This window comes from Geotrypetes seraphini, chromosome 3 (assembly GCF_902459505.1).
Source record: "Geotrypetes seraphini chromosome 3, aGeoSer1.1, whole genome shotgun sequence".
Taxonomy (NCBI): domain Eukaryota; kingdom Metazoa; phylum Chordata; class Amphibia; order Gymnophiona; family Dermophiidae; genus Geotrypetes; species Geotrypetes seraphini.
Genome location: NC_047086.1, coordinates 335651805 through 335679702, shown reverse-complemented (window position 1 = coordinate 335679702; position 27898 = coordinate 335651805). Strand labels below are relative to the sequence as shown.

Here is a 27898-nt window from a genome sequence, read left to right as displayed (position 1 = left end):
AACTCCTCCACCTTTCCCCCATGGAAATACTTTACACTTATGCTGATGACATCCTTGTCCTCCTCGAGACCGACTCGAACCTCACCAACCTTTCTGAGAACATTTCCTCATGTATAACAAGCCTCCAATCCTGGGCCCTCACCGTACAAATGAAACTAAACGAGTCCAAAACAAAACTACTTTGGCTCAGCCCAAAATTAGATCAGCTACCCACCCTCATCCCTCTGCCCTCGGGCACCACACTGCAGCTTGAGTCCTCTAGCAAATTTTTGGGCATCATCATTGACTCTACACTATCCTTCAATGACCACCTCAACTCCTTGGTAAAAAAAAATGCTTTTTCAACCTTCACATACTGAGGAAGGCAAGATCCTGTTTCTATCATCAACACTTTGCTGTCCTCGTACAATCCATCATCCTCTCCAGATTGGACTATTGTAACTCCATCTACTTAAGCCTGACAAAGAAAAGCCTTCAAAGACTTCAGTAGATTCAGAACACTGCGGCTAAACTAATCTTCGTAAATTTGACCATGTCTCCCCACTCCTGTCCAAACTTCACTGGCTTCCAGTAGTCTCTAGGGTCCACTTTAAATGCGCCTGCCTAACCTTCAAGATCCTACATGGCATCCATCCTCCCCTTTTCCCACTATCTTGGAATTCCTTGAATCCCAACATCACCAGAGCCACCCAATAATTCAAACTATCCTTCCCCTCATTAAAAGACATATCCCTTCCAGGAAAACTAGGTGCATCCCTTTCCTTCAGATGCACTGAGCTCTGGAATAACCTTTCTGCCCCACTTCGGAATCTGGGCATCCTCCAACTTTTCCGAAAACATCTGAAAACCTGGCTATTCTCAAAAATGTAATATGTCCTCCTCCTTGCTATACTAAGTCCCTCTAAACTTTCTCTTCACTGTCATGTTACCCTCTTTGGAGTTCCTTTTCTACACCATTTCCTGTAAACCGTGCCGAGCTCTACGATTGTGGAGATGATACAGTATACAAACTTAAGGTTTAGTTTAGTTTTAATTGGCCAGGAGCTGTTTCTGGCTGCTTACGGGGTTCATGTTCATGGCATTTAGACACACAAAGGGGAGAATGTGGTGCAGTGGTTAAAGCTACAGCCTCAGCACCCTGGGCTGTGGGTTCAAACCCACGCTGCTCCTTGTGACCCTGGGCAAGTCACTTAATTCAGCAAGGTATGTTATCCTATTGCAGTTTTTGGAAATTAATTAAGACCACTTTGTTCGATAAGTTTATTACTTAGTGAGTTTTATTATTGAAATTATATTTTACAAATAGTTGTATTTTTTACTGTATTATTGTATTTTTCTTGTTGTCCAGCTCTTTGTAGTGTAAACCGCCTAGAACTTTTGGTTATGGCAGTATAAAAGAATAAAGTTATTATTAATCCCCCCCATTGCCCCAGGTACATTAGATAGATTGTGAGCCCATAAGGACAGACAGGGAAAAATGCTTGAGTATCTGAATAATCTCATGTAAACCATTCTGAGCTCTCCTGGGAGAACAGTATAGAAAATGGAATAAATAAATAAATAAATAAAAAGTACCATAATAATTTATGGTATTTTGTGTCTAAGTGTTTTGTAAATGAACCCCTAAACCACTTTGAATATCAACATTTAACTTGAAACAATAATAGAAAGAAAGCATTAAACTCACTCAGCTTCATTCTTTTCACTCAAGGAACCTTCAGTGCCATGGTTGTCTACATATTGATTTTCATAGTCTGACAGGGCTTGTTTCAAGAGGTTTGCTTTTCTGTTAAAAAAAAAAAAGGGAAACTGAGGTTATATTTCTCTGTATCCAATTTTACTTTTTTCCTTCTGACAGCAGTTCTATAACAGGGCACCTCCACTTGTGGGGGAGCGCTTATTTTATAACAATTAGAAGGAAACAGAGGGTGGTGGGTAAATTTAATTTAGTTTAATTGAATTTGGCATTTGGGTAGGCAAGCCATGGGCAGGAGCAACAAGAGAAGAGAACCTGGATTAGGAGACAGAGAGACTGTTTTCTGCTCTTCTCCAAGCTGGTCCCTTCCATTCTTTCTGCAGGGTGCTTGAAAAGGAGGGGCTGGCGCAGAACACCATGACTGCTTTGGAGTCTGAAAAGAAGTGGTGGAACAGTGTTCCAAGCTGTTCCACCAGAAATTAAACCTTGGTTCTATAAAGTGCAGTTTTACCCTTAACAATAACAGCTGTTAGTTCTTGAAGTGACTTAACCTCTACGTTGGCAGTCGTTATTTCAGATGCAAATTCCACATTGGTTCCTTCCAGTATTTTTTTCATAGGGAATCAACAGTACTCGCTAAAGTGTGGATTTCTTGATCTAATTTTGTGACTTAAAATCCAGCCTCTGGGGATTAGTCCAAATGCTCCTCATCTGTGCAGATCTCACAACTGGGATTCCGTTAATGTCAGTTTCTCCATATGTTCCAGTGACCTCTGCCCCTCGAAAATGGGGTTTCTAACTTGGGGCTCCTTGTACAAAGGTGCGCTAGTGTTTTTAACGCACGTGCCAGATTAGCACGCGCTATAGCACGCTAGCCAAAAATCTATCGCCTGTTCAAAAGGAGGCGGTAGCGGCTAGTGCATGTGACAATTTAGCGCGTGCTATTCCGCGCATTAAGGCTCTAGCGCGGCTTTGTAAAAGAAGCCCTTAGTGTGTACCGCTTTAGGAAGTCCCTACACCATTGCCGGATTGTTCAAGTGTGACAGTATATCGAGACCCAGAGGAGAGAGATTAACATTGTGTCCCAAGTCTTCAGGCTCACTTTGCCTGAAGTAACAGCAGGAACATAGAAAAATGAAGACAGAGAAAGACCCTATGGACTATCTAATCTGCCTATTCATGCCATCTACTATCCTTTCCTCTCCCTTAGAGATCCAATGCACTTATCCCAAGCTTTCTTGAGTTTAGAAACATTCTACTACCTCTACCAAAAGGTGATTTCACGCATTCACTACCCTTTCTGTGAAAAATAATTTTTTTTAGGCTACTTTGTGGTTTGTGCCCTTTCACATTCATCTAGAGCAAGGGTGTCCAACCTGCAGCCCCATGAGGTATTTTGTGCGGCCCCGGTCGAAGGCGATGCAGTGTTTTCCTCTGTTGCCCCCGGGTGTTTACCGCCTTGCTGGCTCCCTCCTCTGTCTTGCTGCAGCGTTTGCACGTTTGTGCGGCTCCAGAAACATTTTTTTCGGCCAATGTGGCCCAGGGAAGCTAAAAGGTTGGACACCCCTGATCTAGAGCTTCCTTTCAATTGAAAGAGACTAGCTTTGTGTGCATTTATGTCACATAGGCATTTAAACATCTCTCCAGAATAGTAATAAAATATGAATCAAAACAAAACAAAAATGTTATTAACCAAGTGGCAGGAATACCCACTGAAAAACCATTTAATTCAAGTGGAGAAAAATCCTCAACCTTATATCATATGCAGACGGCAACCCAATGAGTTTTTGTAGCAGTTCTTATTATGGATCATAGGCAAAAAAACTCCACAATTACTAAAAAATGTAATTTTTCAAAACGGGAAAAATCCCACCACTGTGCACAGGGAAAAGAAAAAAGAACAAGAGACAAAATTTCACTTATCTTCATAGATGTCACCAACCAGAACTGAATATGTGACCCAACGCGTTGATCTTCTTGCTGTAGCATGCTCCACATTTAAATGAAGATAAGGGAACAGATCTTAATGCCTATGATACATAATAAGAACGGCTAAAAAAACTCATTGGGTTGCCGTCTGCATATGATATAAGGTTGAGGCTTTTTTTCCACTTGAATTAAATGGTTTTTCAGTGGGTATTCCCGCCACTTGGCTAATAACATTTTTGTTTTATTTTGATTAAAACATCTCTATCATATCTCCCATATCCCACCTTTCCTCTAAAGTATATATATATATTGAGATTTTTATGTCTGCCCTCATACACTTTATGACAAAGACCACCAACCATTTTAGTAGCCTTCTTCTGGACTGACTTCATATTGTTAATCTTTTTGATGGTGCAGTCTCCAGAACTGTACACAATATTTTAAATGAAGTCCTACCTGGGTTTTATACAGGGGCACCATTACCTCCTTTTCCCACTGGACATTTCTCCGAGGACAAGCAGGGAATATATTCTCACATATGGGTGACGTCATCCATGGAGCTGCACGAACATGTACCAAAGTGTACTGTCACTTTAAAACTTTAGCACTGTCCATACCGCACATATGTGTGTACCTTCCCTCCTGACATCAGCTCGCAAGACCTTCAGTTTTTTGTTTTCTGTGGAGTGAAGAAGTTATGTTTTGCAAACATAACATAACGTGATAAATTACTTCTATACCTCAAAACCTTTAAGTTCTATGAGGTTTACAAAAGAAGGTTGAATTGTTGAATAAGATGCTTCAATTGTCTAAAGATCTAGTGAACAAATATATCTTTAGATCTCTCCTAAATTGTTTATAAGTCGCTATTAAAGAATTCAAATCCTTATCCCAGGATGCTGCCTGATAAGACAAAAGACGTTGATGGTATTTTCTAAATTTGTATCCTTAAAGTAAAAAGAGCCTATGAATATCTAGAACAATTTGAATCGACAAATATAAATGAATCCACAAGGTAGTCGAGTGTTAGTCCAAAGAATACCTTAAAACATAAACAACTAAACAAATTTCAACCGGACCTCCACCAGTGCAATTCACAAAAGAAAGGAGTAACATGATTGAACTTTTTCATATTGAAAATCAATTGAACTGCTGCATTCTGGATAATAAGCAAACTATGAAGATTTTTTTGAGTACCAGCCAAGTAAACAATGCTATAATAGTCCAATTGACTCGATACCAGAGATTGTACCAGCAGTCTAAATGATGAAGCATCAAAATATGCTCTATAGTACGCAGTTTCCATAGCATATGGAAACCTTTCCATACCAGGGCATCAACCTGGTTCTTCATGGTCAAATTCTGGTTCAAAATTACACCTAAAATCTTAATTGTAGATTGAACTGGATAGGTTATATTATTCAATGTCAATGATGTCTCAGTGCAATTTTGACGATGGGATGCATTAAAAAATTTTGTCTTTTCTAGGTTAAGTTTTAATTTGAATTCAACTATCCACTGTTCAATTATCAAAAATACTTCAGCAATAACATGCGTAATAGAAGAAACTGAAGTTGAAATAGGGATCAAGATGGTTATATCATCAGCATAGCTAAACAGTTTAATCCCTAAATGGGATAATCTAGTGCCCAGAGAAGATAAGCATATATTAAAAAGTAAGGGGGATAACGGAGAACCCCGAGGGACTCTGCACTGATTGCTCCAACTACTAGAATAGGTATTGTTAAAGTATACTTGATAAGTACGCGATGACAAGAAGCCTCAAAACCAGCCAAGAACTTTACCTTGCATGCCAATGGCATCTAGGCATTTTAATAATTTTTTATGATCTACAAGATCAAAAGCACTACTCAAGTCAAACTGCATTATCAGAGCACTAGTGCCTTTGCTGAACAAATTGTACAAATTGTCTAAAATGGAAGCCAGAACCGTCTCAGTACTGTACAAAGGCCAAAAGCTCGATGTGAATTGTGCAGAAGAGAGTACCACTCCAAATAATTCAGCAACTGAAAGCAGACCATGCCTTCCATCAGTTTTACAAAAAAGGGGATGGAGGCATGTGGCCTATAATTAGCAACTATTGAGATAAGATTCCTTAGGATTTTTAGGTATTGGAGTAATTATAATATTGTATGTCCTTGAGTTGATGGAAAATTACCAATTCCCAGCATATAAATCAACCAATCAAAAAGATCTATTTGAAAGTCCAAAGGAGCCACTTTCATAACTACTGGAAGACAGGAGTCCAAAAACCAAAATGACTTCACGTACTTACTGTATAATTTGCTAAAGTTTTCCTACTGTGGTTTACTAAATGAACCCCAATTTAGATCAGTGCAACTGGCATCTTTTAGGGGTAACTACATTTGAGAACTTAAACCCTCTTCTTGAGGGCAAGTTATTCTTAGTAATTTCAGAGTTAAAATACCAGGCTAGGTCATCCAGCATAGGAAGAGTAGTATACATCAACTGAGTAAAGTGAGTCAGATCAAAAATATTAGAAATCAATTTAAATAGTTTTATTTATTTAAAAAATTTGTATACCGCCTAAACTCTCAGTGGTTTCCAAGTAGCAAACAGTCATAAAATTAAAGTGACATCCAACTACCATTATCTACATTTAACATCTTGTCCACATAGAAATGGCTACAGGAAAATCAGGAAAATGACACAAACCTGAATCATCCTCGCCTACCAAATCATCCGGGAATAAAACAAGATCCATCGACCATTGCTTGTCCTCATTGAAAGCATAGTTGCTTACCAGTAGCAGGTTTTCTCCAAGGACAGCAGGCAGATATTCTCACAACCGCCCACCTTCCCTAGTCGGCTGGCTTCTTAGCTTTTGGACGGAGCTGAAGGTCCTGTAATCTGACATCAGGTGGGAAGGCACTCGCACAGTATGGACAAAGCTAAAGTTTTAAAGTGACAGTACACTTTGGTACATGTCCATGCCAGGCTCCATGGAAAATATTGCCCATATGTGAGAATATCTGCCAGCTATCCTCGGAGAAAATCTGCTACAGGTGAGTAAATATGCTTTCTCTCCATATGCACCCAAGTATCCTTCTAGCTTTCGATGTTGCATTTTCTCCTGGTTCCTGAACAGGGATCCTGGTAGCAAACCTTGCAATTGAGGGGAGACAAAGTCTTAACCACTGAGTGAGAAGTTTTGACTACCCCTTTCTGTTTAGTATGAGGCATACCACAGAGGAATCCTCCCCTGGACGCATGTCCTCTATCCAGGAGTCCACATCTCTCACCATCTGCCTATCGTACTGTTCCTTGTCTACCTTTCTTAAGGTCTTCATGAGAGAGGGGAAGCCACTTCCAGAAATGTTCAACCTCTCAATCCAGTCTCTGTTGCTTGGGGGTGGCAGGGGAGAAGGAGGCCTCCACAGCTCCCCAGAGTTTGCTAAACCTGATCCTCTGACTGCTACAAGTAGAAGGTCAAATAAATTCCCAGAATGAACTCTGGTGAGAAATCAAATCCAGATGCTCTATGGACTTGGCTCCCTTTGATCTGCCCTGGTCAAGAAGACACAAGTTCCAGCTGTGGAGGCTGTTTGGTCCCTGAAATGCCTGGCTCCAACAAGTCTCCACCAGGTTCCATATCCTTTTCCTGTCCAGAGACCATCATCATTCCTGACTCAGGATCCCCACAGGAAACACAAGATTTAGATATCCCCCAAGTCTAAGCCTTAGTGCACACAGGTCAGGCATTTCGCAAGCCTGTCTGAGCTCAATGCAGCTACTCTCCCTCTGCTAGCACAATATCCAGTCAGCCTGCAAATCACCCTTGCAGCTGCCACAAACAGATCTGGGGGAACAAAGAAGCAAAGCCAAGGCACAAAGACAGAGCCTAGTCAGTTCTCTGAGGAGAAGGTAGGATCCAAACTTTTTTTTAATGCATCTAGGCAGAGAAGCACAGTTGAGGAACACACCTAAATTCCCAAAGGGATATGGGAGAATTGGGGGGGGGGGGTATGGCATCCTGGGTATGACACAAACATGATGGAGTGGATAAGTCCAAACAAAGACTGGTGAACTCTGAATATTCAACAAAATTCTTTATTCTTTAATTCGACAAACGTGGACTCAACATGCGCATGTTTCGGCCCAAATGGGCTGCTTCAGGAGTCTCACAAGTCTGTATGTAATTCAAAAACAAGAACATCCAAAAGGCAATAGGACATCACATGATAATCCATGCAAAAACTGCCACCTCTGCAAACTGCATACGGCGAAAAGACACCCCAATGGGCTTCAACCCCTGCCCAGTGCAATCAAACTCCCCTGGCTAGCTCTGAGAGGGAAGACCACCAATAAGATTTTTTTTTTTTTTTTTAAAATGGAAATTTGACCTCTAACAGACCTATCACCCAGTACCTGATTGGGACTACACTAGACTATCATGTCCACCAACTGCTGGAGACTGAGAACTATTAACTTTCTGAGGATTGCACAGCATGGTTATAGGGGAAACTCAGAAGTCAGTGGTTCTCACGCTCCACCTGCTGGTTGACGTGCATAACCCATCTGTGCCAGTCTGGAGGGATGCTATGGAATTACATGTAGTGAACAGCAAAATGCACACAGTTATAGAACTGCCTTTTCTGCGTACAGCACATCTTCCAAAAATACATAACAAATCTCACTCACCTTGTAGAAATCAGGATAATGCTGCTAAGTCATCATTTTTTAATACCTGAGAATTGACAAGTTAGCAAGAGAAATAGCCTCCCATTTGCTGGATGCTACTGGCCTGTATTAAGTCAGAAGCAACATGATACAATCAAACCTTAGATTATGTGAGGTACTTGATGGCATTCCTCTATGGCTACATGTGGTGGTTCCGGGGAATCAAAGGAAGTGCTTAAAAATGATGACTTAATAATGCAGTTTTGATTCAAGTGAAGTTCTGTATACCTTTCTTAAAAACTAGATTACGACATTCTTGGAACATTGTAAATGATAAGTGTTACGTTATCAGTGTCTTGCTAGCAGAGCAATATCAAATAGCATATTTTACTATTTGGTTGAATATAAATAATGAAAAATATTATTTAGCTGAATACAACTACCAAATACAAATGATGGACGTTGAGCTTTAACCCTTTAATTGGCAGTTGGTGAAAATGACTGCTTTATGTAACTTAATGTTGAACGAGAGCAACAGTGCCAAGTAACAGGCATTTGGAGATGCAGATCGCCCAGAAGAGCCATAGGAAACACATATTGCTTCTGAACAACAATGCCAAATAAATGGTTAATATAACAAATAATAAAAGAAATAACATGAAATCAAAGATCAAGTGTTTATCTCAGTAGCATTTAGCACAGTGGAGCCCTGGATTATTCATATTCAAACTTAAATCGCTATTAGGCTGAATACGAATAATGTATTCAAGCCTCTATTTGGAATGGAATTGATTATGAATATTCAGTACGGCCCAGAGGCATAGTAAAGTGGGGGGCAGTCTTGCTGAGGGCATGGCTCCCCTTTCTCCTCTCCACCCCCACTCCTCTCCTTGCCACACATGTGTGCCCCTTGCCTTCCCCTGTACCTTTTTTACCTCCCCAGCATGAGGTTGCTGCTCATGTCAGCATCAGCGCTCTCTCTGATGTCACTTCCGGGACCCATTCCTAGGAAGTGACATCAAAGGATGAGCCAACACCGACCTGGGCATGCTGCTTGCACTGGAGAAGTTATGAGAAAAGGGCACACGCACAGCAGGGGGGGTGGAATGGCAGGGGAGAGGTGCCACCATCCTGGGTGCCTCTCATCCTTACTATGCAACTGGTATAGCTGTACTTGCTAGTTTAACAGAGCTTGAAGAATTCCATTAAATATGGATTACAATTTTGAGTGTTCTGGTTTATTACATTTATTTGGTTCGAAGAAATGCTTTAACCACTTATTAACCTACTTTCAGAAGGAAAAGACAGTTTATGAGAGTGAGCTCAAACTCGCGGCCCACCATGTACTATTTTGAGGCCCTCGGTATGTTTATCATAATCACAAAAGTAAAATAAAACAGTTTCTTGATCAAATGTCTTTCTTTAGCTATAAATTACAATATTATTATTAAGACTTAGCCAAAAGGAAAGATTTAGAAGCTACAAAGAGTTTTACCTCATGCAAAATTGTCATTTCTTTAATAAGACATTAACTATTTTTTTCTGAGGCCCTCCAAGTACCTACAAATCCAAAATGTGGCCCTGAAAAGGGTTTGAGTTTGAGACCACTGGTTTATGAGATTGTTGAATGTGTTAGGGGTGGCATGTCCCTAATAATGTTTATGTTTGCCATCCTATTTGTACCAAATTTTCAGGGCAAAAGGGAAGAAATTGAGGATTGCAACATGGGTGTGATTTTATTGGTATTGCTAGGGTTACCATATGGCTCCAGAAAAGGATGATGGATTGAGACATCCGTATTTTACTTCTATTGCTATCAATGGAAGTAAAATCTAGGGGGCTCATAATCGAAAGAGAAAAACGTCCAAAAAACGGCCTAAGTCAGCACTTGGACAAGCATTTCCCAAATACGTCCAAGTGCCGATAATAAAAACGGGATTTGGACGTATTTCTAAATGACCTAGGCCTTCATAGTGCCGCTGAACGACCAAAGCTAAACGGGGCGTTTCAGGAAGAGTATTGAGGGCGGGAGTTAGGCAGGACATAGGCCAGCTTAGACTTAGTCGTACAGCATGTATAACCGAAAGTTATACTGCCCACGATCAACAGAACTTGGACGTTGTGACTTAGACCAGTGGTTCCCAACCATGTCTTGGAGGACCACCAGGCCAGTTGGGTTTTGGGGATAGCCCTAATGAATATGCAAGAGAGAGATTTGCATATAATGGAGATGACAGGCATGCAAATCTGCTCTATTCATATTCATTAGGGCTATCCCTAAAACCCAACTGGCCTGGTGGTCCTTCAGGACAGAGTTGGGAACCACTGACTTAGACCATGTAAAACATGTACAACATGGTCTGTCACAAAAAACCACCTAAAGTCACCAGATAAGCACTGAAAACACATAACACAGACCCCCACACACTACCCCAGTGATCACCGCCTCCCCCCCCTAAAAATATTAATCACACCTTTAAAATTCATTCTCCAGACCATCATCACCTGGCCACCTGGCATAGGAAAGCCTAGTCGTCCAGTCCAGATGCAGCTTAAGTCATCTTGGGGGTGGGTTAGGGACCCATAGAGAGGAGGACCCATTCCCATAAGCCCCTGTAATCACTGCATTGATATTGAAACATGTGCACTGCCCTATATACCCTCACAACCCTTTTTTACTGGCATATAAGTGGCTCCTGCAGCCATAAGGGCTATTGGGGTGGTAGATAAGTGGGTCTAGAGGATTCTGGAGATGGTTTGGGGGGCTCACCGTGACCTATAAGGGATCTGTAGTGAGGAGAAGCCATGGCACCCTTTTTGTGAAGTTCACAGCAGTGCCCTGTAAAGTACCCCACTATTTAAGTGGCATGTCTGGGTGTTCAGTATATCACTTTGCAGACCCCTCCCACGTCCAACACGGCTTGTTATAGGCATTTTTGACTTGGACAAAAAGTTGGACGGAAATGTGGTATAAAGATGGACAATTTAGCGGCTTGGACGATCAGATCAGCAGGACATATAATTAGACGATTTTTGAAACAAAAAAAATTTTGGACATATTTTTCAAAAATGTGTCCTAGGCTGTTTTTTTACTTTGGATGACTTGCGACTTAGACGCAAACAGACTTAGACGTCTCTTTCGATTATGCCCCTCCATGTGTTTCAACGTGTCCTACTTACTTCCATTGCTTTCAGTGAAAATAATATCCAGATGTCTCAATCACTCCTTCTTTTTCTGGATCCTTATGGTAACCCTAGATATTGATCTTGCCCTTTGGCTCAAATGAGCCTGGGGGTGGCAGCCTATTAAAAATGGATAGGTATATGGAGGTATGGGCAAACATGAAAAAAAAAAAATAGCCACTAAACTTTCTTACCATTGTTCAGGATTTTACTAGTTAGGGAGAACATAATAAGGCAAGGACTTAATCCAAGAGCAGGTGAGAAAGTTTTATGAGTGGATATATATAAAACCAAAATTGGATAAACCAGGATACAAAACCAGGTAGACAAAGATGGGAAAAAATGTAAAATATTGATTGTGAAAGAACATGTGCTTTGTGCTGTGGACTTTGAAGAGAAACGGGAGAAGAGCAGGAATTCATCTTAGGGCAGTAGAATTGATTGATAAGCTCTGTTGAAGGCCAGAGAAGATATAAACCAGATGCTGTAGCTTAGTTTCACAGCGTTTCATTGTTCAATGTGTGCCCAGTCTGGTCTAGGGGGGTATTACTCCAGAGACCTGTGGCAGACAGAGTTTGCATTTGATCTGGTTGCTATAGAGATGGATTTTTCTTCTTCCTTTGGGCTACAGAGATCACATTCCAAGAGGCCCTTCTTTTACAGAGTAAAGTTAGAAACACTAATTGGATACACATGTGTAAATGCATATATGATGAATTAAGTTTTAGTAAGCTATTAAAATATAAGTTAGTACCTAACTATGTAGGAACTTTCATTTAAATGTCTTAGATTAGAATGTAACTACCTCAAAAATGTATTAAAGGAAGTATATAGGAAAAATTAGAGTTCTTTGGAGTGAGTTAGCCACGCCCCCTTTTTTCTCACTGTGAGACAAAGGACCTCTCAGTGCACGCTGGAAAATCACTCAGTAGCATGGGAGAAGCAGTTTGACTTTTAAGAGACATAGAAAGGAGAGATGATTTAAAGCTGTGTGCATGGATATTTTTATTTGTAAGTATATTGTAAGACTTTTTCTTTATTTCTTCTGTATTTTTATAAATGATGTAAGCTAGCATTAGAATGTAACTTTTAAGAATCCTTTTGTGAGGGAGAAAAACCCTCCCCCAATATGCATGCAAGAGCCTTATATGGCATCAAATATTTTTGACCAATTACAGTATATGCAGGTAGAAGAATGTCGTCATTTTAGATATATAAGTATATGCAGCAGTACAGCATTTGAGACCATTATTCAGAAAAGCTACATTTACACTTTTTGACTGTAATGTGTCTCCATTGTACATATGCCTTTTGAAACAATATTACTGTTAATTTTTAATAAACAATATTTGATTGGAAATATCTGTACAATTATCATTATTCCAGTATCTAAGAGCAGGGTTAGGAGATTACTCTGTTCAATATTGCTAATCCATGTGAAATAAAACATGGTATTACCTGTAAAAAGTAACTCCAAAGAAAGTAGAAAAAGCTACCACAAGGCAGCATAAGAGAACACTTAATACAATGATTGTAAGCATCTCAGAAGACATGGTTCGGCTGGGACTCTTTTCCACAGAAATATCGACACTCCTTCCAAATATTTTCTCAAATTCTTTGTGAATATTATTCTGCTGTGTTTTGAGTTTTCTGCAAACAGGACAGCAAGGAGGGTGCATTAGTTCAGTTTTCCACTACAAAGAGGACAACGGTGTACTTTAAAGGAAAAGGGTGACCACAGAGAAAAAGAATGAAGTAGAGGAAAATCAAATAACTCATATGTTGCCATCTACTAGGCCAGATTCTGACTGCAGTAAGTTGAGAGTGCTAACAACACTCATTTTCTGGCTGTGACAGTCTAGTCATCAGATTAACTGTAATAGGTGTTGCAACATTTTGGTATAATTCAGTGATTGCCTCTCATGTAACTGGAAAAAAGAAAGAGCTACACCATAGTATAAAGCCAGCTGGCAAGAGAATTTTGCAGGGAGAATGACCAACACAGGCCTGGTAGGTTGAGAGGTGGTGTGACCCTTTGGTTCTGGAGACCTGTGGCCAACTTGTGACATGTGGGTTAGAGGTCCAGGGGATCAGCCTGGGGCAGGACGGTGGTCTGGTGGGTCTCTGTGTGGAGCAGGGCTGCCCAATTTGGGTCCTCGAGATCTGCTGGCAGGCCAGGTTTTCAGGATATCCATAATGAGCATGCATGAAAGAGATTTGCATACCAAGAAGGCAGTGCAGGCAAATCTCTCTCATGCATATTTATTGTGGCTATCCTGAAAACCTGGCCTGGCAGTAGATCTTGAGGACCAGAATTGGGCAGCCCTGGTACATTAGAACTGTTAGGTTTAGGTGTGGATTTATACTGCAGACAGACAGATGGCTGGGTGTAGTGTAGTGAGTTAGCCTCAAGATTGCTCTGTAAAGGTGTAGGTCCAGAGACAAGAGGTGGGAGGAAAGGGGCCCCCCATATTTACAGGATGGAGTTGAGGTGAACTTTGAACCGCTGATGCCTTCTGGTGTAGAAAGTGCTTTGCACAGTGTTGAAGACATGAGCAGTTCAATGTACTGCAAAAAACACTGCAACCACATCAGTCCCTCTTTACACTGGGACTCAACTAAGCACGCAGCCTAGGAAAACTCCTTGACTCAAACCTATTGCTTTCCAACCATATCTCTCAGGTGGTATCTTCCTCATTTTACTATCTGCGACAACTCCGAAAAATAAGGAACTACTTTTCAGAGTCTGACTTCACCCAACTATTCTATGTCTTAGTCTTCGTCTTCTCCCGCATGGACCACTGCAACATGCTGCTATTCAACAGTCTCACAGCGAAGAACATACAATGTCTCCAGCATGTGCAAAATGCAGCAATCAGACTTCTAAAAAACTTCCATGCCCGTAACCCTTTCTCCCAGGCTCTATTGTTGGTCCACTGGCTGCCCTTAGCCAAATGCTACCGTGTTTCCCCAAAAATAAGACCTACCCCGAAAATAAGCCCTAGCATGATTTTCAGGATAGGTCCTAATATAAGCCCTATTCCAAAAATAAGCTCTAGTTAGATAGATAATATTTCATGGGGTGTCCTAATTTTTTCACATGACTGTATCTTTGTAAGCAAAATTGAACATACTGGCAGAGTTATGTTATGTTTTATTATAATTCTAAAATTTCTATAAAACCATTTGAACAACAGCAAAAAAAGAATCTTTGTTCTTCTTACAAAAGCAACTTCTCAATATTATCACATCTCCATGACATATGAATTTGTTTGAGGATCAGAAATATAAAATTTTAAAATGTGATTATGAGGGGCTGCTGAAAAGTTCTCAGTCCAACCAACAAATCTGGAGGAATCTTCATTGTGGGCTACACACTTAGTCCAGCAATTTTCCACTTTTTTCATTCCATATTTTTCCGATGGAATGAAAAAAGTGGAAAATCACTGGACTGAGGGTCAAATTCTATAAACGGTGTACAGATTGTAGATGGTAGTAAGTGTCCTACCGCTGTCTAACAAGCCAATTAAGATGCACATTAAAAATAAAAAACAATCCTGAAGCAAGCCACCTACACTGTAGGCATCTGTCACAGTTTAGAGAGACTTGTATAGATGCTTAAGCTCGTCCAAGGCTGGGCTTGGTTTCACCCGCAAGTGGCCTTGGGCAAGCTTAAGTGGTCTTAGGCATTTCCCTAGTGCCATGATAGGCGCCTGAAATGTAGGCCAACAAAAAGCTGGTCTACATTTAAAATAAATACGGACACTATGCTGATTGCGGCAAATAAATCTTACTGCCGTGATCAGCTGAGCGGCCGCAGCAGGGAACTCAACCCCCACCCCCTTGAAGTTGGATAGCAGGAGGGATGCCCACTCCGTCCCGCCATCCCTAAACCCAAACCCACCACTGTCTGTAGTAGGAGGGATGCCCACTCCCTCCCGCCACCACCCCTGAACACCTCGGCACTGTCCATGGCAAGAGGGATGCCCATTCCCTCCTAGCACCAACCCTGTTGATCCTCTAAACCCCTGACACTCCCGACCCCTCCACACACCAGCTGGCAAGAGGAATGCCCACTTCCTCCTGCCACCAGCCTCATTGATCCACTGAACTCTGGACACTCCCCAACACGTCCCCATGTCCCCAACACTCCCATACACACCCTGACATCCTCAACAATCACCCGACATTCCCCACCACCCACTTAGCACTCCTCAACACCTCCCCGACATTCCTCAACACTCCCCAACATATCCTGACACCCCTCGACACTCACCTGAAATTCCCCAACAACCACCTGATATTCCCCAATAATTCACAACACCCACCTGACACTCACTCGACATTTTCCAACACACTCCAACACTCCCTCACACCCCAATATCCCCCTGACACCTCCCAACACCCCCTGTACCTTTAGGAGATGGCCAGCAAGAGGGATATCCACCCCCTCCTGCCTCTTCCAAAATGACAGGCCTTCCTCTTCCCAATGCATTCTGGGATGCACTGGGGAGGGGGCCCTGCAAGTTGGATGGCAGGATGGATGCCCACTCCCTCCTGCCACCACCTATGGGAGGGGCATTAAACACCTGGGTCAACTGGAGTCTTAGGCCTCCTTCTCGGTGCATTCTGGAATGCACTGAGAGTGGCCTAAGACTCCAATTAGCCAGATCCTTAAGGCAACTCCCATAGGTGGTGGCAGAAGGGAGTGGGCATCCCTCCTGCCGGCCAACATGTGGGGTGGGAGTAGGGTTTCCATGATCACAGCAGGGAGATTTCCTTGCTGCAATCAGCTCAGTGGCAATGCGATTCTCAAAACAGCACCTGTGACATTGATGCCAGTTAAAGAATCGGGGTTGTTAGGTGGGGTTAGGCGTCTGTATAGGATGCCCTTGTGTGATTCTCAAAAGCTACTTAGGCAGCTGCTGAGACCGGGCCAAATTCTTCAAAATACACCTATATTTGGGCGTAGTTTGGACGTCCTCGTTAGGCGAACACTGCAGAATCTCGCTTAAGAATGCTGAGTGGTGCTTAGCATCAGGTGAACATCCACCTTTTTAGACGTCCTTTACAGAATCAGGGGTTTTTTTTTAGGCGGGAGTTAGACGTCCAACCAATGTCTTTAATGTTATAATTCTGATGTTTTAAAAATTGCAAATTTATACTATTTTTTATTATAATTGTAAAATGTTTTACAAAAAATCTGTTTCATGTTTTCATTTATTTATTTTTTTTCACAGGTACTGAGTTGGATTTGAACTAGGAACATCAGTGTGGAAGGCTGTAGCTTTAACCAATGTGCTACACAGGAAGCTAACAAGCTGCATAGCAATTGTAAAACTAGGTCTTATAGGCATTGTAAGGAATTATACTTTTGAGCATGGTTTGGGCTTCAGATAGATGTGAGTTTGATAGATGTGAGTTCTGTGGATGGGACTTAGGTGGGCTTTGGACATTTCAATTGCGATCTTGTAAATAGGGTTTAGGAATTTTACTTTTATTTTATTTAGCTCAAAATACATTTAATAAGCCACCACATAAATAGGGCACATCAATACAAACATATCGCATGCCAAATCTACTAGTTTTCTGGTACACTGCAATGTTATTTGCTAATTACAGCACATGAAAAACACAGCTTTAGGTTTCTTGCTAAAAAAAAACAAACAACCATTTTTTTTCTCACTAAACAATGCTCCAATGAGCTCATTCTTCAAAGAGATGCAACCACATGACATAAATATATATTTTGAACATATAACTTAATTTGCAAAAGGTTAAAAACAGAAAAACCAGGTACAGACCTTAGCACGGCTTGTAGTTCATTGCAAATGGAGGTGTGCAGCTGCACAATGGTGACTTCATTGTGAGATCATCAAGGTGCATCTGCACGGTAGAATGCCACAATTAAAATAGGTAATAACCAGTGTTCCCTCTAAGCGGGCGGGTGTTGTGAGCAAACTTTTTTCACTGTGAGCTAAAAATATCGGGCGCCAGCAAGTTATGAGCCAAATAAATATGTTGTCAAAGTTGCTGATACATGAGGACGAGGTATTCAAAGGAATTTTAGGCCTACACGCTAAATTAAATAACGTTAAATAATATTTTTAAGAACACAGAAATTGTAGGGATGAAATGATATCTTAATAAATGTTTTACAACAAACGTAGTTATGTCTGTTACATCCATATGTGTAAACTGTAAATTAAAAACAGTCCAGAAGACAATACGTTTGATGCTTTCAATTTCTAGACCAGTGTTTTTCAACCTTTTTTGGGCAAAGGCACACTTGTTTCATGAAAAAAATCACGAGGCACACCACCATTAGAAAATGTTAAAAAATTTAACTCTCTGCCTATATTGACTATATATAAAGTAATTCTCTTGAATAGGAATCAAATAAACACAAAGAAAGTATTTTATAATTACTTTATTATGAAATAAAAATTATAAAAATTATAAAATACTTTATTCAGTGCGAAACCTGGGCCTGTTTGGCTGAACACAAAGCTAATATTCTGGCTGGAATGGAAGAAAGACACACACGTAGCTCTTCGTCAACAGCTCTCAGTCTCTCTCTGTATTTGGTTTTTATAGCATACAAAAATAGACAAATATACCCTCCATCCTTTTTATTAAACCACAATAGCAGTTTTTAGCGCAGGGAGCTGCGCTGAATGCCCAGCACTGCTCTTGACGTTCATAGGCTCCCTGCGCTAAAAACCACTATTGCGGTTTAGTAAAAGGGGACCATATTGTAAAATATAGACAGCAGATATAAATTCAGAACTGTGCATAGTAAGTGAAGGGAAGTTTTCATCTCTGGGAATTTACCCAGTTAACTATTAAGTTATTTGGGCAAATTCCTTTGAAAACTGTGGTAATACTGCCTCCACTTTGCTAAATTTAAAATAAAATCATTTTTCCTACCTTGTCTGGTGATTTCTGGTTGCACTTTCTTCTTCTGACTGTGCATCCAATCTTTCTTCCCTTCTATCAGCCTGTATGCTTTCTCTCCTCCACACCTCATTCCCTCCCCCAACTTTTTCTTCCTCTCTCCCTGACCTTTCTTTCTTTTTTTCTGTTTCTCTTCTTTCCTTCTGTTTCCCTGCCTGCCCCCTTTCTTTCTTTCTCCCAGCCTCCTGTCCAGCAGTAACTCTCTTCCCTTCCTCCCCTCCCAGCAGCATCTCTCCGTCTCCCTCTCCAGTAGCAGCTGTCCCTTTTTTTTCCTTGCCCAGCAGCTTCCCAGATTCCTTTCCCTCCTCCCCTCCCAGAAGCATCTCTCCGTCTCCTTCTCCCTCTCCAGTAGCAGCTGTCCCTTTTTTTCCTAGCCCAGCAGCTTCCCAGATTCCTTTCCCTCCTCCCCTCCCAGAAGCATCTCTCCTTCTTCTCCTTATCCAGTAGCAGCTGTCCCTTTTTTTCCTTGCCCAGCAGCTTCCCAGATTCCTTTCCCTCCTCCCCTCCCAGAAGCATCTCTCCTTCTTCTCCTTATCCAGTAGCAGCTGTCCCTTTTTTTCCTTGCCCAGCAGCTTCCCAGATTCCTTTCCCTCCTCCCCTCCCAGAAGCATCTCTCCTTCTCCCTTTCCAGTAGCAGCTGTCCCTTTTTTCCCCTGCCCAGCAGCTTCCCAGACTGATAGTGGTTTTCTCCCCTCCCAGCAGCTCTTCTTACTTCCCAGCGCAGCGATTCACGAAGGCAGCCTCGGGTCCTTTGTTGTGTCGCGCCGCCTCTGAGGAAAGAGGAAGTTGCATCATCAGAGGCAGCCGCGACTCAGCAAAAGCCCCGAGGCTGCCTTCGTGAATCGCTGCGCTGGGAAGTAAAGGAGAGCTGCAGAGAGGGGAGAAAGCCACTGTCGGAGGCTCCCCAAGATCTCTCCGGCCCAGCGCACGCTTCCGATGCTGATCTTGCAGAAGTTCAAATGAGTCAATCTTGCCGGTCCTGCGCTGTGACGAGAAACTTGTGCGCTGCGACCTAATATTTTGTGCGCCAGCACACGCCAGCGCAGCTTAGCGGGAACACTGCCCCCGCCCTTCACTACCACTAATAGGACTATGATATTAGGAGCCCTAAAACTTAATACAAATAATTTCTTTAATAAGTGCAAGAGCTCCTATAGATCGGCTCCCCAGGACCATAGCAATTCCACTCAGGGCTTGATAACTCTCATGGTCCTAGAGCTTTATGTATCCAATAATAATAATAATAATAATAACTTTATTCTTCTATACCGCCACAATCTTGCGACTTCTAGGCGGTTTACAATCAAGAGAGCAGAGCTGGACATTCAGCGAAACACAATATGCAGATTTACATATGAAATACAGATAGCATAGACTTTAAGAAAGTAAGAATATAGAAATACAATTTGCTTAACAAGAGTATAAGATGTACATTTTGGTAGGTAATGTTCAAAAGAACTTGTTTGGAATAAGCCATTATGTTTAGAAAATAACAATGAAAAATAACGATAATATAAAGATAATAGATTATATGAATCACAGTTCCGTGTGATTCAGGTGGACTAAGGAGGGGGGGATAAAGGTAGGGGGTGGTGGGAAGAGGTAAGAGGGGTAAAGGTAGGGGTAGGGGGAGACCGTTCTTGGAGAGAGAGAGGGGAGAGCGGGTCAATTGTTTAGGTATTTCAGGAACAGGTATGTTTTTAGGCGCTTCCTAAATTCCCCGTAGGTAGTGGGCGAAAGCAGTTGATCTAGGTCTTTACCCCATAGGGCTGCTTGGTGAGAGAGAAGGTGTTCGTGGTGTTTTTTTAGCTTGCAACCTCTAACTGGAGGAGAAATGAATTTTGAGTGCGAGTTTCTCTTGCTTTTGTTGTTGGAAAATGAGAAAAGGTCTGTTATGTACTTGGGGGCAAGTCCATAAAGTACTTTGAAGCAGATGCAGACGAATTTAAACCTTACTCGTGCTTCCGTTGGCAGCCAGTGTAACTGACGATAGTAAGGTGTCACGTGGTCGAATTTCTTCAGCCCGAAGATAAGCCTGACCGCAGCGTTTTGCATTATTTGAAGTCGTCTCATATTCTTTTGGGAGATTGCTAGATAGGTGATGTTGCAGTGGTCGAGTTGACTCAGTACGAGAGATTGCACTAGGATTCTGAAAGTAGATGTGTCGAAGTATGATTTAATGGATCTGAGTTTCCAGAGTGTAAGAAAACCCTTTCTTAATATGGAGTCCACTTGTTCCTTCATAGTTAGGCATTGGTCTAGAGTTACACCTAATATCTTTATGTTGGGCTAGATAGAGTAGTTGAGTGTATTGATGCATAGTGGGGTTTTATTGTCAAGTGGGTAAGGGGAGGCAACGAAGAATTTTGTTTTTTCTGTGTTGAGTTTGAGTTTGAAATCTGTCATCCATTGTTCCATCTCATTTATGGCTTCGGATGCCTTGGGAATGGTTTCGGAGATAGAGTTAGCGAATGGGATGATGATTGTAAAGTCATTTGCGTAGCTGAACAGTTTTATTCCCAGTTGGCTTAGTTTGACACCTAATGAGGACATGTTGATATTGAAAAGCAGTGGGGAAAGCGGTGACCCTTGTGGCACTCCGGATGAGTTGCTCCAGGTATCGGAGTGATCGTTGTTAAAGCGTGCCTGGTAAGAACGGGATGTGAGGAAGCCACGGAACCAGTTCAGTACCTCAGCCCTAATACCGATGGCATCTAGGCATTGTAGCATTTTTTCATGGTCTACCAGGTCGAATGCAGAGCTCATGTCGAATTGCATGATCAGGGCATTGAGGCCCTTGCTATATAATAGGTGCAGGTAGTCTAGGATAGCAGGATTACTGTCTCTGTACTGAATAGGGGTCTAAAGCCGGATTGAGTTTCATGCAGGAGAGAGAATTGATTGAGATATTCCATAAGTTGGGTGTGAACTAATCCCTCCATGATTTTTACAATGAATGGGATAGATGCTATGGGTCTGTAGTTGGTTATTAGCGCTGAGGATTCTTTTCTATTTTTTGGGATGGGGTAATTATTATGTGACCGTTGTTAGTGAGGAAAGTCCCATTTTTTAGGTTGTGGGCTAAGTAGTGTAGTAGTGATATTTTAAATTCTGATGGTGCTGTTTTCATGATCTCCGGGGGGCATGTATCTAAGATGCAGTGAGATTTAGAGTATTTGTTGTATAGTTTGGTGTAGGTGCTCCATTCTAGATCTTGAAAGGAGCTCCAGATCATGTCTGTTGGTATTTCATTGTCATGTGAGTTAGTTATTTGGTGAGTGCTGGGGATGATTGTTGCATCGTTATTTCTTAAACAATTATTTCTTAGGTTTTTAATTTTGGAATCAAAATAAAGGGCTAGATCTTTCGCAGTGGGTAAATTCGTGTTGTGCACAGATGTGGTGTGGCGGGTGGTGTCGAATAGATTTGCGACTATGTTGAATAACTCTTTTGTATTGTTCCTTGTGAACCATTGCAGGATAGGTTAATTTTGGTAGAGTAGAACGCTTTTCGTTTGTCTTTTATTAGTTGTTTGTAGGTTTTTATGTAGGCTCTCCATTTGTTGCGGTCTATCAATTCTCCTGTTTTATTCCAAATTCTTTCTAGTCGCCTGGCTAGTTGTTTCATTTTTAGTAGTTCGGCGTCAAACCATTTGTTGTATTTGTTTGCATTGTTTTTGCTTATATGTATGGGGGGCGATTTTATCTAGGATGGATGTGCTGGTTGTCTTCCAGTGGTCCCAAAAATCTACTCCTTCTTCTATTACTGTCTGCAGTTCGTATTCTGACCAGTATTCTTCTGGATTAATGTAACCTCTTGTTTGATGTTCTTTTTTTATCATCGGACGCGTTTTAGATTTTCGTTTCAACCAGATCAGCTTAAAATAATAAGTGAAGTGGTCGGACCAGATGTCGTGATGCCAGGTGCCTTCAGACAGAGAGATGATTGGGTTAAGGTTTTCCTTTGTGGACATTGCAACCAGATCTAAGTGATGGCCTTTTTCGTGAGTTTGTGTGGGTACGGGGATGTTGTAGTTGAATAGTGTTAGGAAGTTTTTAAGCTCTTTTGTGTCTGTGTTGTTCTCTTCGTCTAGGTGTAAGTTTATGTCCCCTGTGATGATGTTGTGGTTATGTCTAATAGAATTTTGCAGGACAAATTTGCAAGTCTTCTTTTGCTTTGGGCCAGCTTTTAGGTGGGACATAGAATAGTATGCAGAATAAGGATTCTTCTAACTGGGTATTATTGATTTTACAGACTAGGATTTCTAGGTGGTCGGTCATTTTGGAATCGAGAAGTTCGAACTCGAATCCTTCTTTAAGGATTATGGCTAATCCTCCTCCTTTTTTGCCTGTGCGGTTTAACGTTAGGATTTTGAAATTGTCTGGTAAGAGATCAGTTATAATTGGATCATCTTCAGATAATAGCCAAGTTTCAGTTAGAAAGAGGCAGGCTATTTGTTTGTTGATGATCCAGTCATTAATAAGGAATGCCTTATTTCTAATGGATCTTGTATTAAGATATGCACATGGGATTGAGGTGGCTGTGGCGATTTCTGTTGAATTGGTGGTTTTGATGGTTTTTATTTCCCTCGTTCTTTTTTTAAGGGTACGGAGGTGTCTTTTTTTATTTGAGATAACCTTAATATGATTTATAGTGTCTTCTGGCGGGTTGGTGTTGTGAATGAAAGATAGAGCTGGGTAGTGGATGGATTGTAGTTGTGTGTAGAGAGAGTAAACTTCTTTGATGTTACCGCTTATCAGGCAGATCAATAGGATCAGTAGGAGATTCATGATTGAATTATAAATTGGGTGGCTGTTAGGTGGGTTGAATATATATATATTTTTTTATGTATATATAAGACCCGGGAGGAGATAGTACTCGGGAGTCCTAGCTAGCTGGTCCAGGTGGGTGTGGATTTTAAGAGGGCCAGGTAGAAGCAACTAATAATTACCCATGTGTCTGGTAGTTATTCCTGCGACTGATCAATGTAATGTAACTAACACATGCAATTAATCAGATGCAATTAACAGTTATTCCTGCGACTGACTAATGTAACTAACATAAGCAACTGACCCGTGCAATTAATCTGATGCAATTAACATTTGCGACTAACTAGTTGCACATGCGTCTAACAATTACATATGCATCTAACAATTACATTTGCGTCTAACAATTACGCAAGTGTCTACTGGTTATATATACGACTGACAATTATACATGCAATTAACAGTGTCTAATAGTTGTAAATGCGCCTAACAGTGTCTAATAGTTATAAATGCGACTAACAGTGGTACATGCAATTAACAGTTACAATGTATGTATATCTAATAATTATACTTGGTTGTTAGGTGGTTCTGTAGGAGGGCCTATAGGGAGTCCTAGTATCAGCGACTAATAGTTGCGCGTATATTTGGCCTGTACTCATGCAGCTTAACAGTTAGGCTTGCCTCTGACAGTTTCTTATGTCTCTGGTAGTTATTTATGCTTCTCGTGTTTAATTAAGCTTCTAACAGTTATAAAAGAGTTTAGTTAAGCTTATAACAGTTATAAATATATGGAGTAACTGGCAATTATAATTTGGATATGGCTGGGCCTTAATGAGGGAAACTTAGCTGACAGTCGGTAGAGGGCATGATGATTTTAGTAGTTGAAAGCGCTTCACCAGGACGCTTCACAAAGGCGCGTGCTAAGGCGCATGCGCCTTTGCCGTGGGCCCTTAGCCACGTGCCGAACAGCTGCGCGCCGTTGACACGGCGGTCTTTGCAGCAACCCCGCTGGTTCGGGGGAGGGGCAGAGCGGTGCTCTCGTGCCTCTCTAGTGCTGGTTCTCCCGAAAATGGCTGGAAACTGTGTCGGTCTTTGCAGCAACCCATATATTCTTAAACTCACTTTGTCATTTAACACTGTTTTGGCTTTTAGGTTGCTTCTACCCATAAGCAGCTTTATTCAAGATTTAACCTTTCCAACATATCTTTTTAAGAAGAAATAAGAACTTAGCTTTATCGGTTTAGATCACTCAGTCAGGGCCTTTTAATCTGACATGTTTAGCAGATTGCTGTTTCAAGGATTCCCCAACTACCCTAAGCATTAACCACTCTCTCTGGCTCTTCCCCAGACCAAGACTGACTGAGCAATCTTGAGTTTGGCCTATTTTAATTGTGGCATTAAACAGAGCCAGCATTTTACAACTATAATAAAAAAAATAGCATAAATTTGCAATTCTAATAACGTCAGAATTACAACATTAAGGACATAGGTTGGATGTCTAACTCCTGCCTAAAAAAAACCAACCCTGATTCTGTAAAGGACGTCTAAAAAGGTGGATGTCCACCAGATGCTAAGCACCGCTTAGCATTCTTAAGTGCGATTCTGCAAAATTCACATAACGAGGACATCCAAACTATGCCCAAATGTAGGCGCACTTTGCAGAATTTGGCCCTAGGTGTGTAGTCCTTGATGGACACTGCTCCAACTGTGTTGGTTGGCCTGAGAACTTTTCAGCGGCTCTTCATACAAGCTAGTGCAAGTTCTACTAGTAATTTCTCTATCATCTTCCTCTTAACACCATTTCTATGCTCAATAATATGTTCTTACTAATATAAATAATTAACATGTACAGATCATAGCATAACCACATTTTGAGTATTACAGTTAGAGAATTATCTTAATTCAAAAGGGTCCCTGTGGATGAATAAATAAGTCTTGATGAAATTAGCACAAATGGCTGTTAAATAATTTTTTTATTTCAACAACAGTTCATCAAGAATTTTAAAAAGGATTTATTAAAAATCATTCATATCTTCAATTTTGCTGTGTTTAGCAATGGTAGTTGTCAATACTGCTATCTGAAATGAAAGAATATAGGGGGTTAAATGTTTTTTAGGTTTAGAAAATTATAAGCAGTAATAAATTTAGCAATATAATTGGAATCAGAAACACGTTGGTCGTTAGTTTTGCATGTTTGTTATTTTAGGTGAGAACAATTCATTTGTGAGTTTAATACAAGCACTTGATATCTACGAGAAGCCTAAGTAAAATATTTGGGCTCTATAGGGATGGACAGTTTAATAAGATAAGTGTTTTGTTTTGAAAGGAATACAAGTGCTCATTATAGTACATTAAAAATGTAATAAATGACAAAAGGTCATAATAAGCCACGCAAGAAGGTCATTATAAAATCAAGCAAGGTTGGCAATTGATTGCTGAAATCCAAATTGCTATTATTTCATATCACTTAGGCATTATTAGGGTTTGCGACCTTAGCGATAGGCAGCCAGAGCACTACCTGATCTGTGTATTTTCTGGCCTCTTCCAGAAAGAGGGAGAAGCTAGAAATGGAATATTATAATCAGAAGGATGAAACTCCCCTGGTCATAAAACTTTGAATTATTGTCTTTGGCTTTCCTAAGTCTTTCTGACATCTGACTCTAGTTGCAAGGAGAGAACCTTGAAACCTAACCTTAGACTTAGAGGCCAAAGCAAATATGGGCTGTATGCTGTTTCAATCAAGCCGGTATATTAAATAAAGCCCAGAAGTATTCAGAAGTACATGGATGTCAGAAAGATTTTAAGCATCTGCCATGTTAGTTGGCAGAACATCACTACACCTCTTGAATACTAGGGAGAAGGAGAGACTTGGAAATCTGTATATTTCTTCCCGGAAGGTGACTTGCATCTCATCCCATCCACTAGTGGTCCAGGAACATCTACAGAGCTGAAGAAATGTTGTCATCTGAAGTTACGGAGTTACCACATAGCCATTAATATCCCAGTGGAACCTGCCTTAAAAGAACTGCTTCTGGGTCTCAAGAGTCCCATCACAGCTAGCATCAGGACTGTAAGTGATTGCTAAAAGGAGCTGCATTGTTTCCCTGTACCAGGATTAAAGACATAGATGGATTTGGAGTTCTAAGTGCTCATCCCCAACCTATCTGTCTCACCAATTCGAATTCTCAGACACAACTAACACAAGCAGTACCTACTTGTTCGCTTTTCCATCCCTAAAGGGCTGCATCTACAAGAGATACCTCGACAGAACACTATCATTCCAAGCAGGCAAATGGAACAAATGTTTAACTTCATGGAACAAATGGAACTTCATCTCAAACGCACTCTCGTACCAAACGTTTAGAAAGTCAATACAATCCTATCTCTTTGACAAATTTCTCTGACCTCACCTCAACCTGATGTACTTTCAATACACTTCCAGATAAAATTGACTAAACTTAACAAGCCAATGTAAATTCAAAAGTTTGCTGTAATGTTGCTGTCTGTATACAATCTCTTCCCTTGTAAACCACTTAGAACTATTTGTGGTATGGCGGTTTATAAAAATAAAGTTGTTGTTATTATTATTATCACAGAGACATTGTGTATATATATATATATATAATTCAGATGATTTATCATTCTCTTCACCTACTGTCTGCCACTACCTATATTTTGCCCAAAATGACTTTCTTTGCTTAGAACAGCAGCCTTGGATGTACCTAGCTTATTGTGAGAGTGGATAAAAGGAGAGAGTGTGGAAGCTACTTCTTAGCCTCCTGGAAGATTCTGGTCCCAGTCGTGGTCCCCTTGTTTCCTACCCTTTCTCATTTTTAAGTTCTTGTAAACCGTGCCGAGCTCTACTTCCGTGGAGATGATGCGGTATATAAACTTAAGGTTTAGTTTAGTATAAGGGCTATCCACAGTCCTGATTACATACAAAGCAATCACCTACCCAGCTGTCTGGAGGTTAAATAATTTCAGAACACTTCCACATCCCTTTAGAAAACTAGACTGAGGGTATGACGATATACAAAAGTGAACATGGTTATTCCCAAAATAACAATGAAAGACAGGATAACATACCCTCTAACTTCCTTTGCAGGCACAGCTTGATTGTTCTCATCAATTGCCACAATCTTCATAAATGTTACCTTCTCAGGTTCAGCTTTTGCTTGCTTTTCAGCTGTATTAGCAACCAAATCAGTGATATATACTGTCCACTGGAGCATATCTTTCAACATTCTGTAACAATGAACAGACACATTATATAGGCTGAATCTGCAAACCTTTATTCTGCTGACTGCTTTGCAAACATATCCTCAGCGACTGCTTTCTGGCACGTTTGCAGGCATTTGCTCCTTTTTCTTAAATCTAGAAAGCCTTACAGTTGGTTTGCAGCAAATATTTTCATCCATATGTTGGGAATTATGAGATAGGGTGTGCAGGGAAGTGATCTAAATTGCATACCTATACCCAAGGCAGGATTTACTCATTAGATGTATTGTGCTGTATAGGGGAAGGCTCTTTTTAGATAGGTGAATGAGAGAGGAATACTCATAGAGATGTCCAGATAGAGCTGTGCTCATTTCTTCCTGTAATTTAGAAAAAGCTCTAACACATGCAGAACATTCTGTAGATTACTCAGAAGGATGCCAGCAAATATACATTGATTTATTGACACATCCTGCGGGAGCAGCAATTG

At 40.9% G+C, this 27898-nt stretch overlaps 1 protein-coding gene across 1 annotated transcript in view; it reads right to left on the bottom strand.

Moving 5' to 3' along the window:
* Positions 1 to 27898, bottom strand: part of LOC117357839 (protocadherin Fat 3-like) — a 154974-nt gene that overhangs the window by 53452 nt on the left and 73624 nt on the right. Inside the window, exons 16-18 of the mRNA XM_033939002.1 lie at positions 27280 to 27438; positions 12929 to 13120; positions 1688 to 1786 (exon numbers count right to left, since the gene is read on the bottom strand). Coding sequence (XP_033794893.1) covers positions 1688 to 1786; positions 12929 to 13120; positions 27280 to 27438 — 450 coding nt within the window. The remainder of the gene's footprint in view (positions 1 to 1687; positions 1787 to 12928; positions 13121 to 27279; positions 27439 to 27898) is intronic.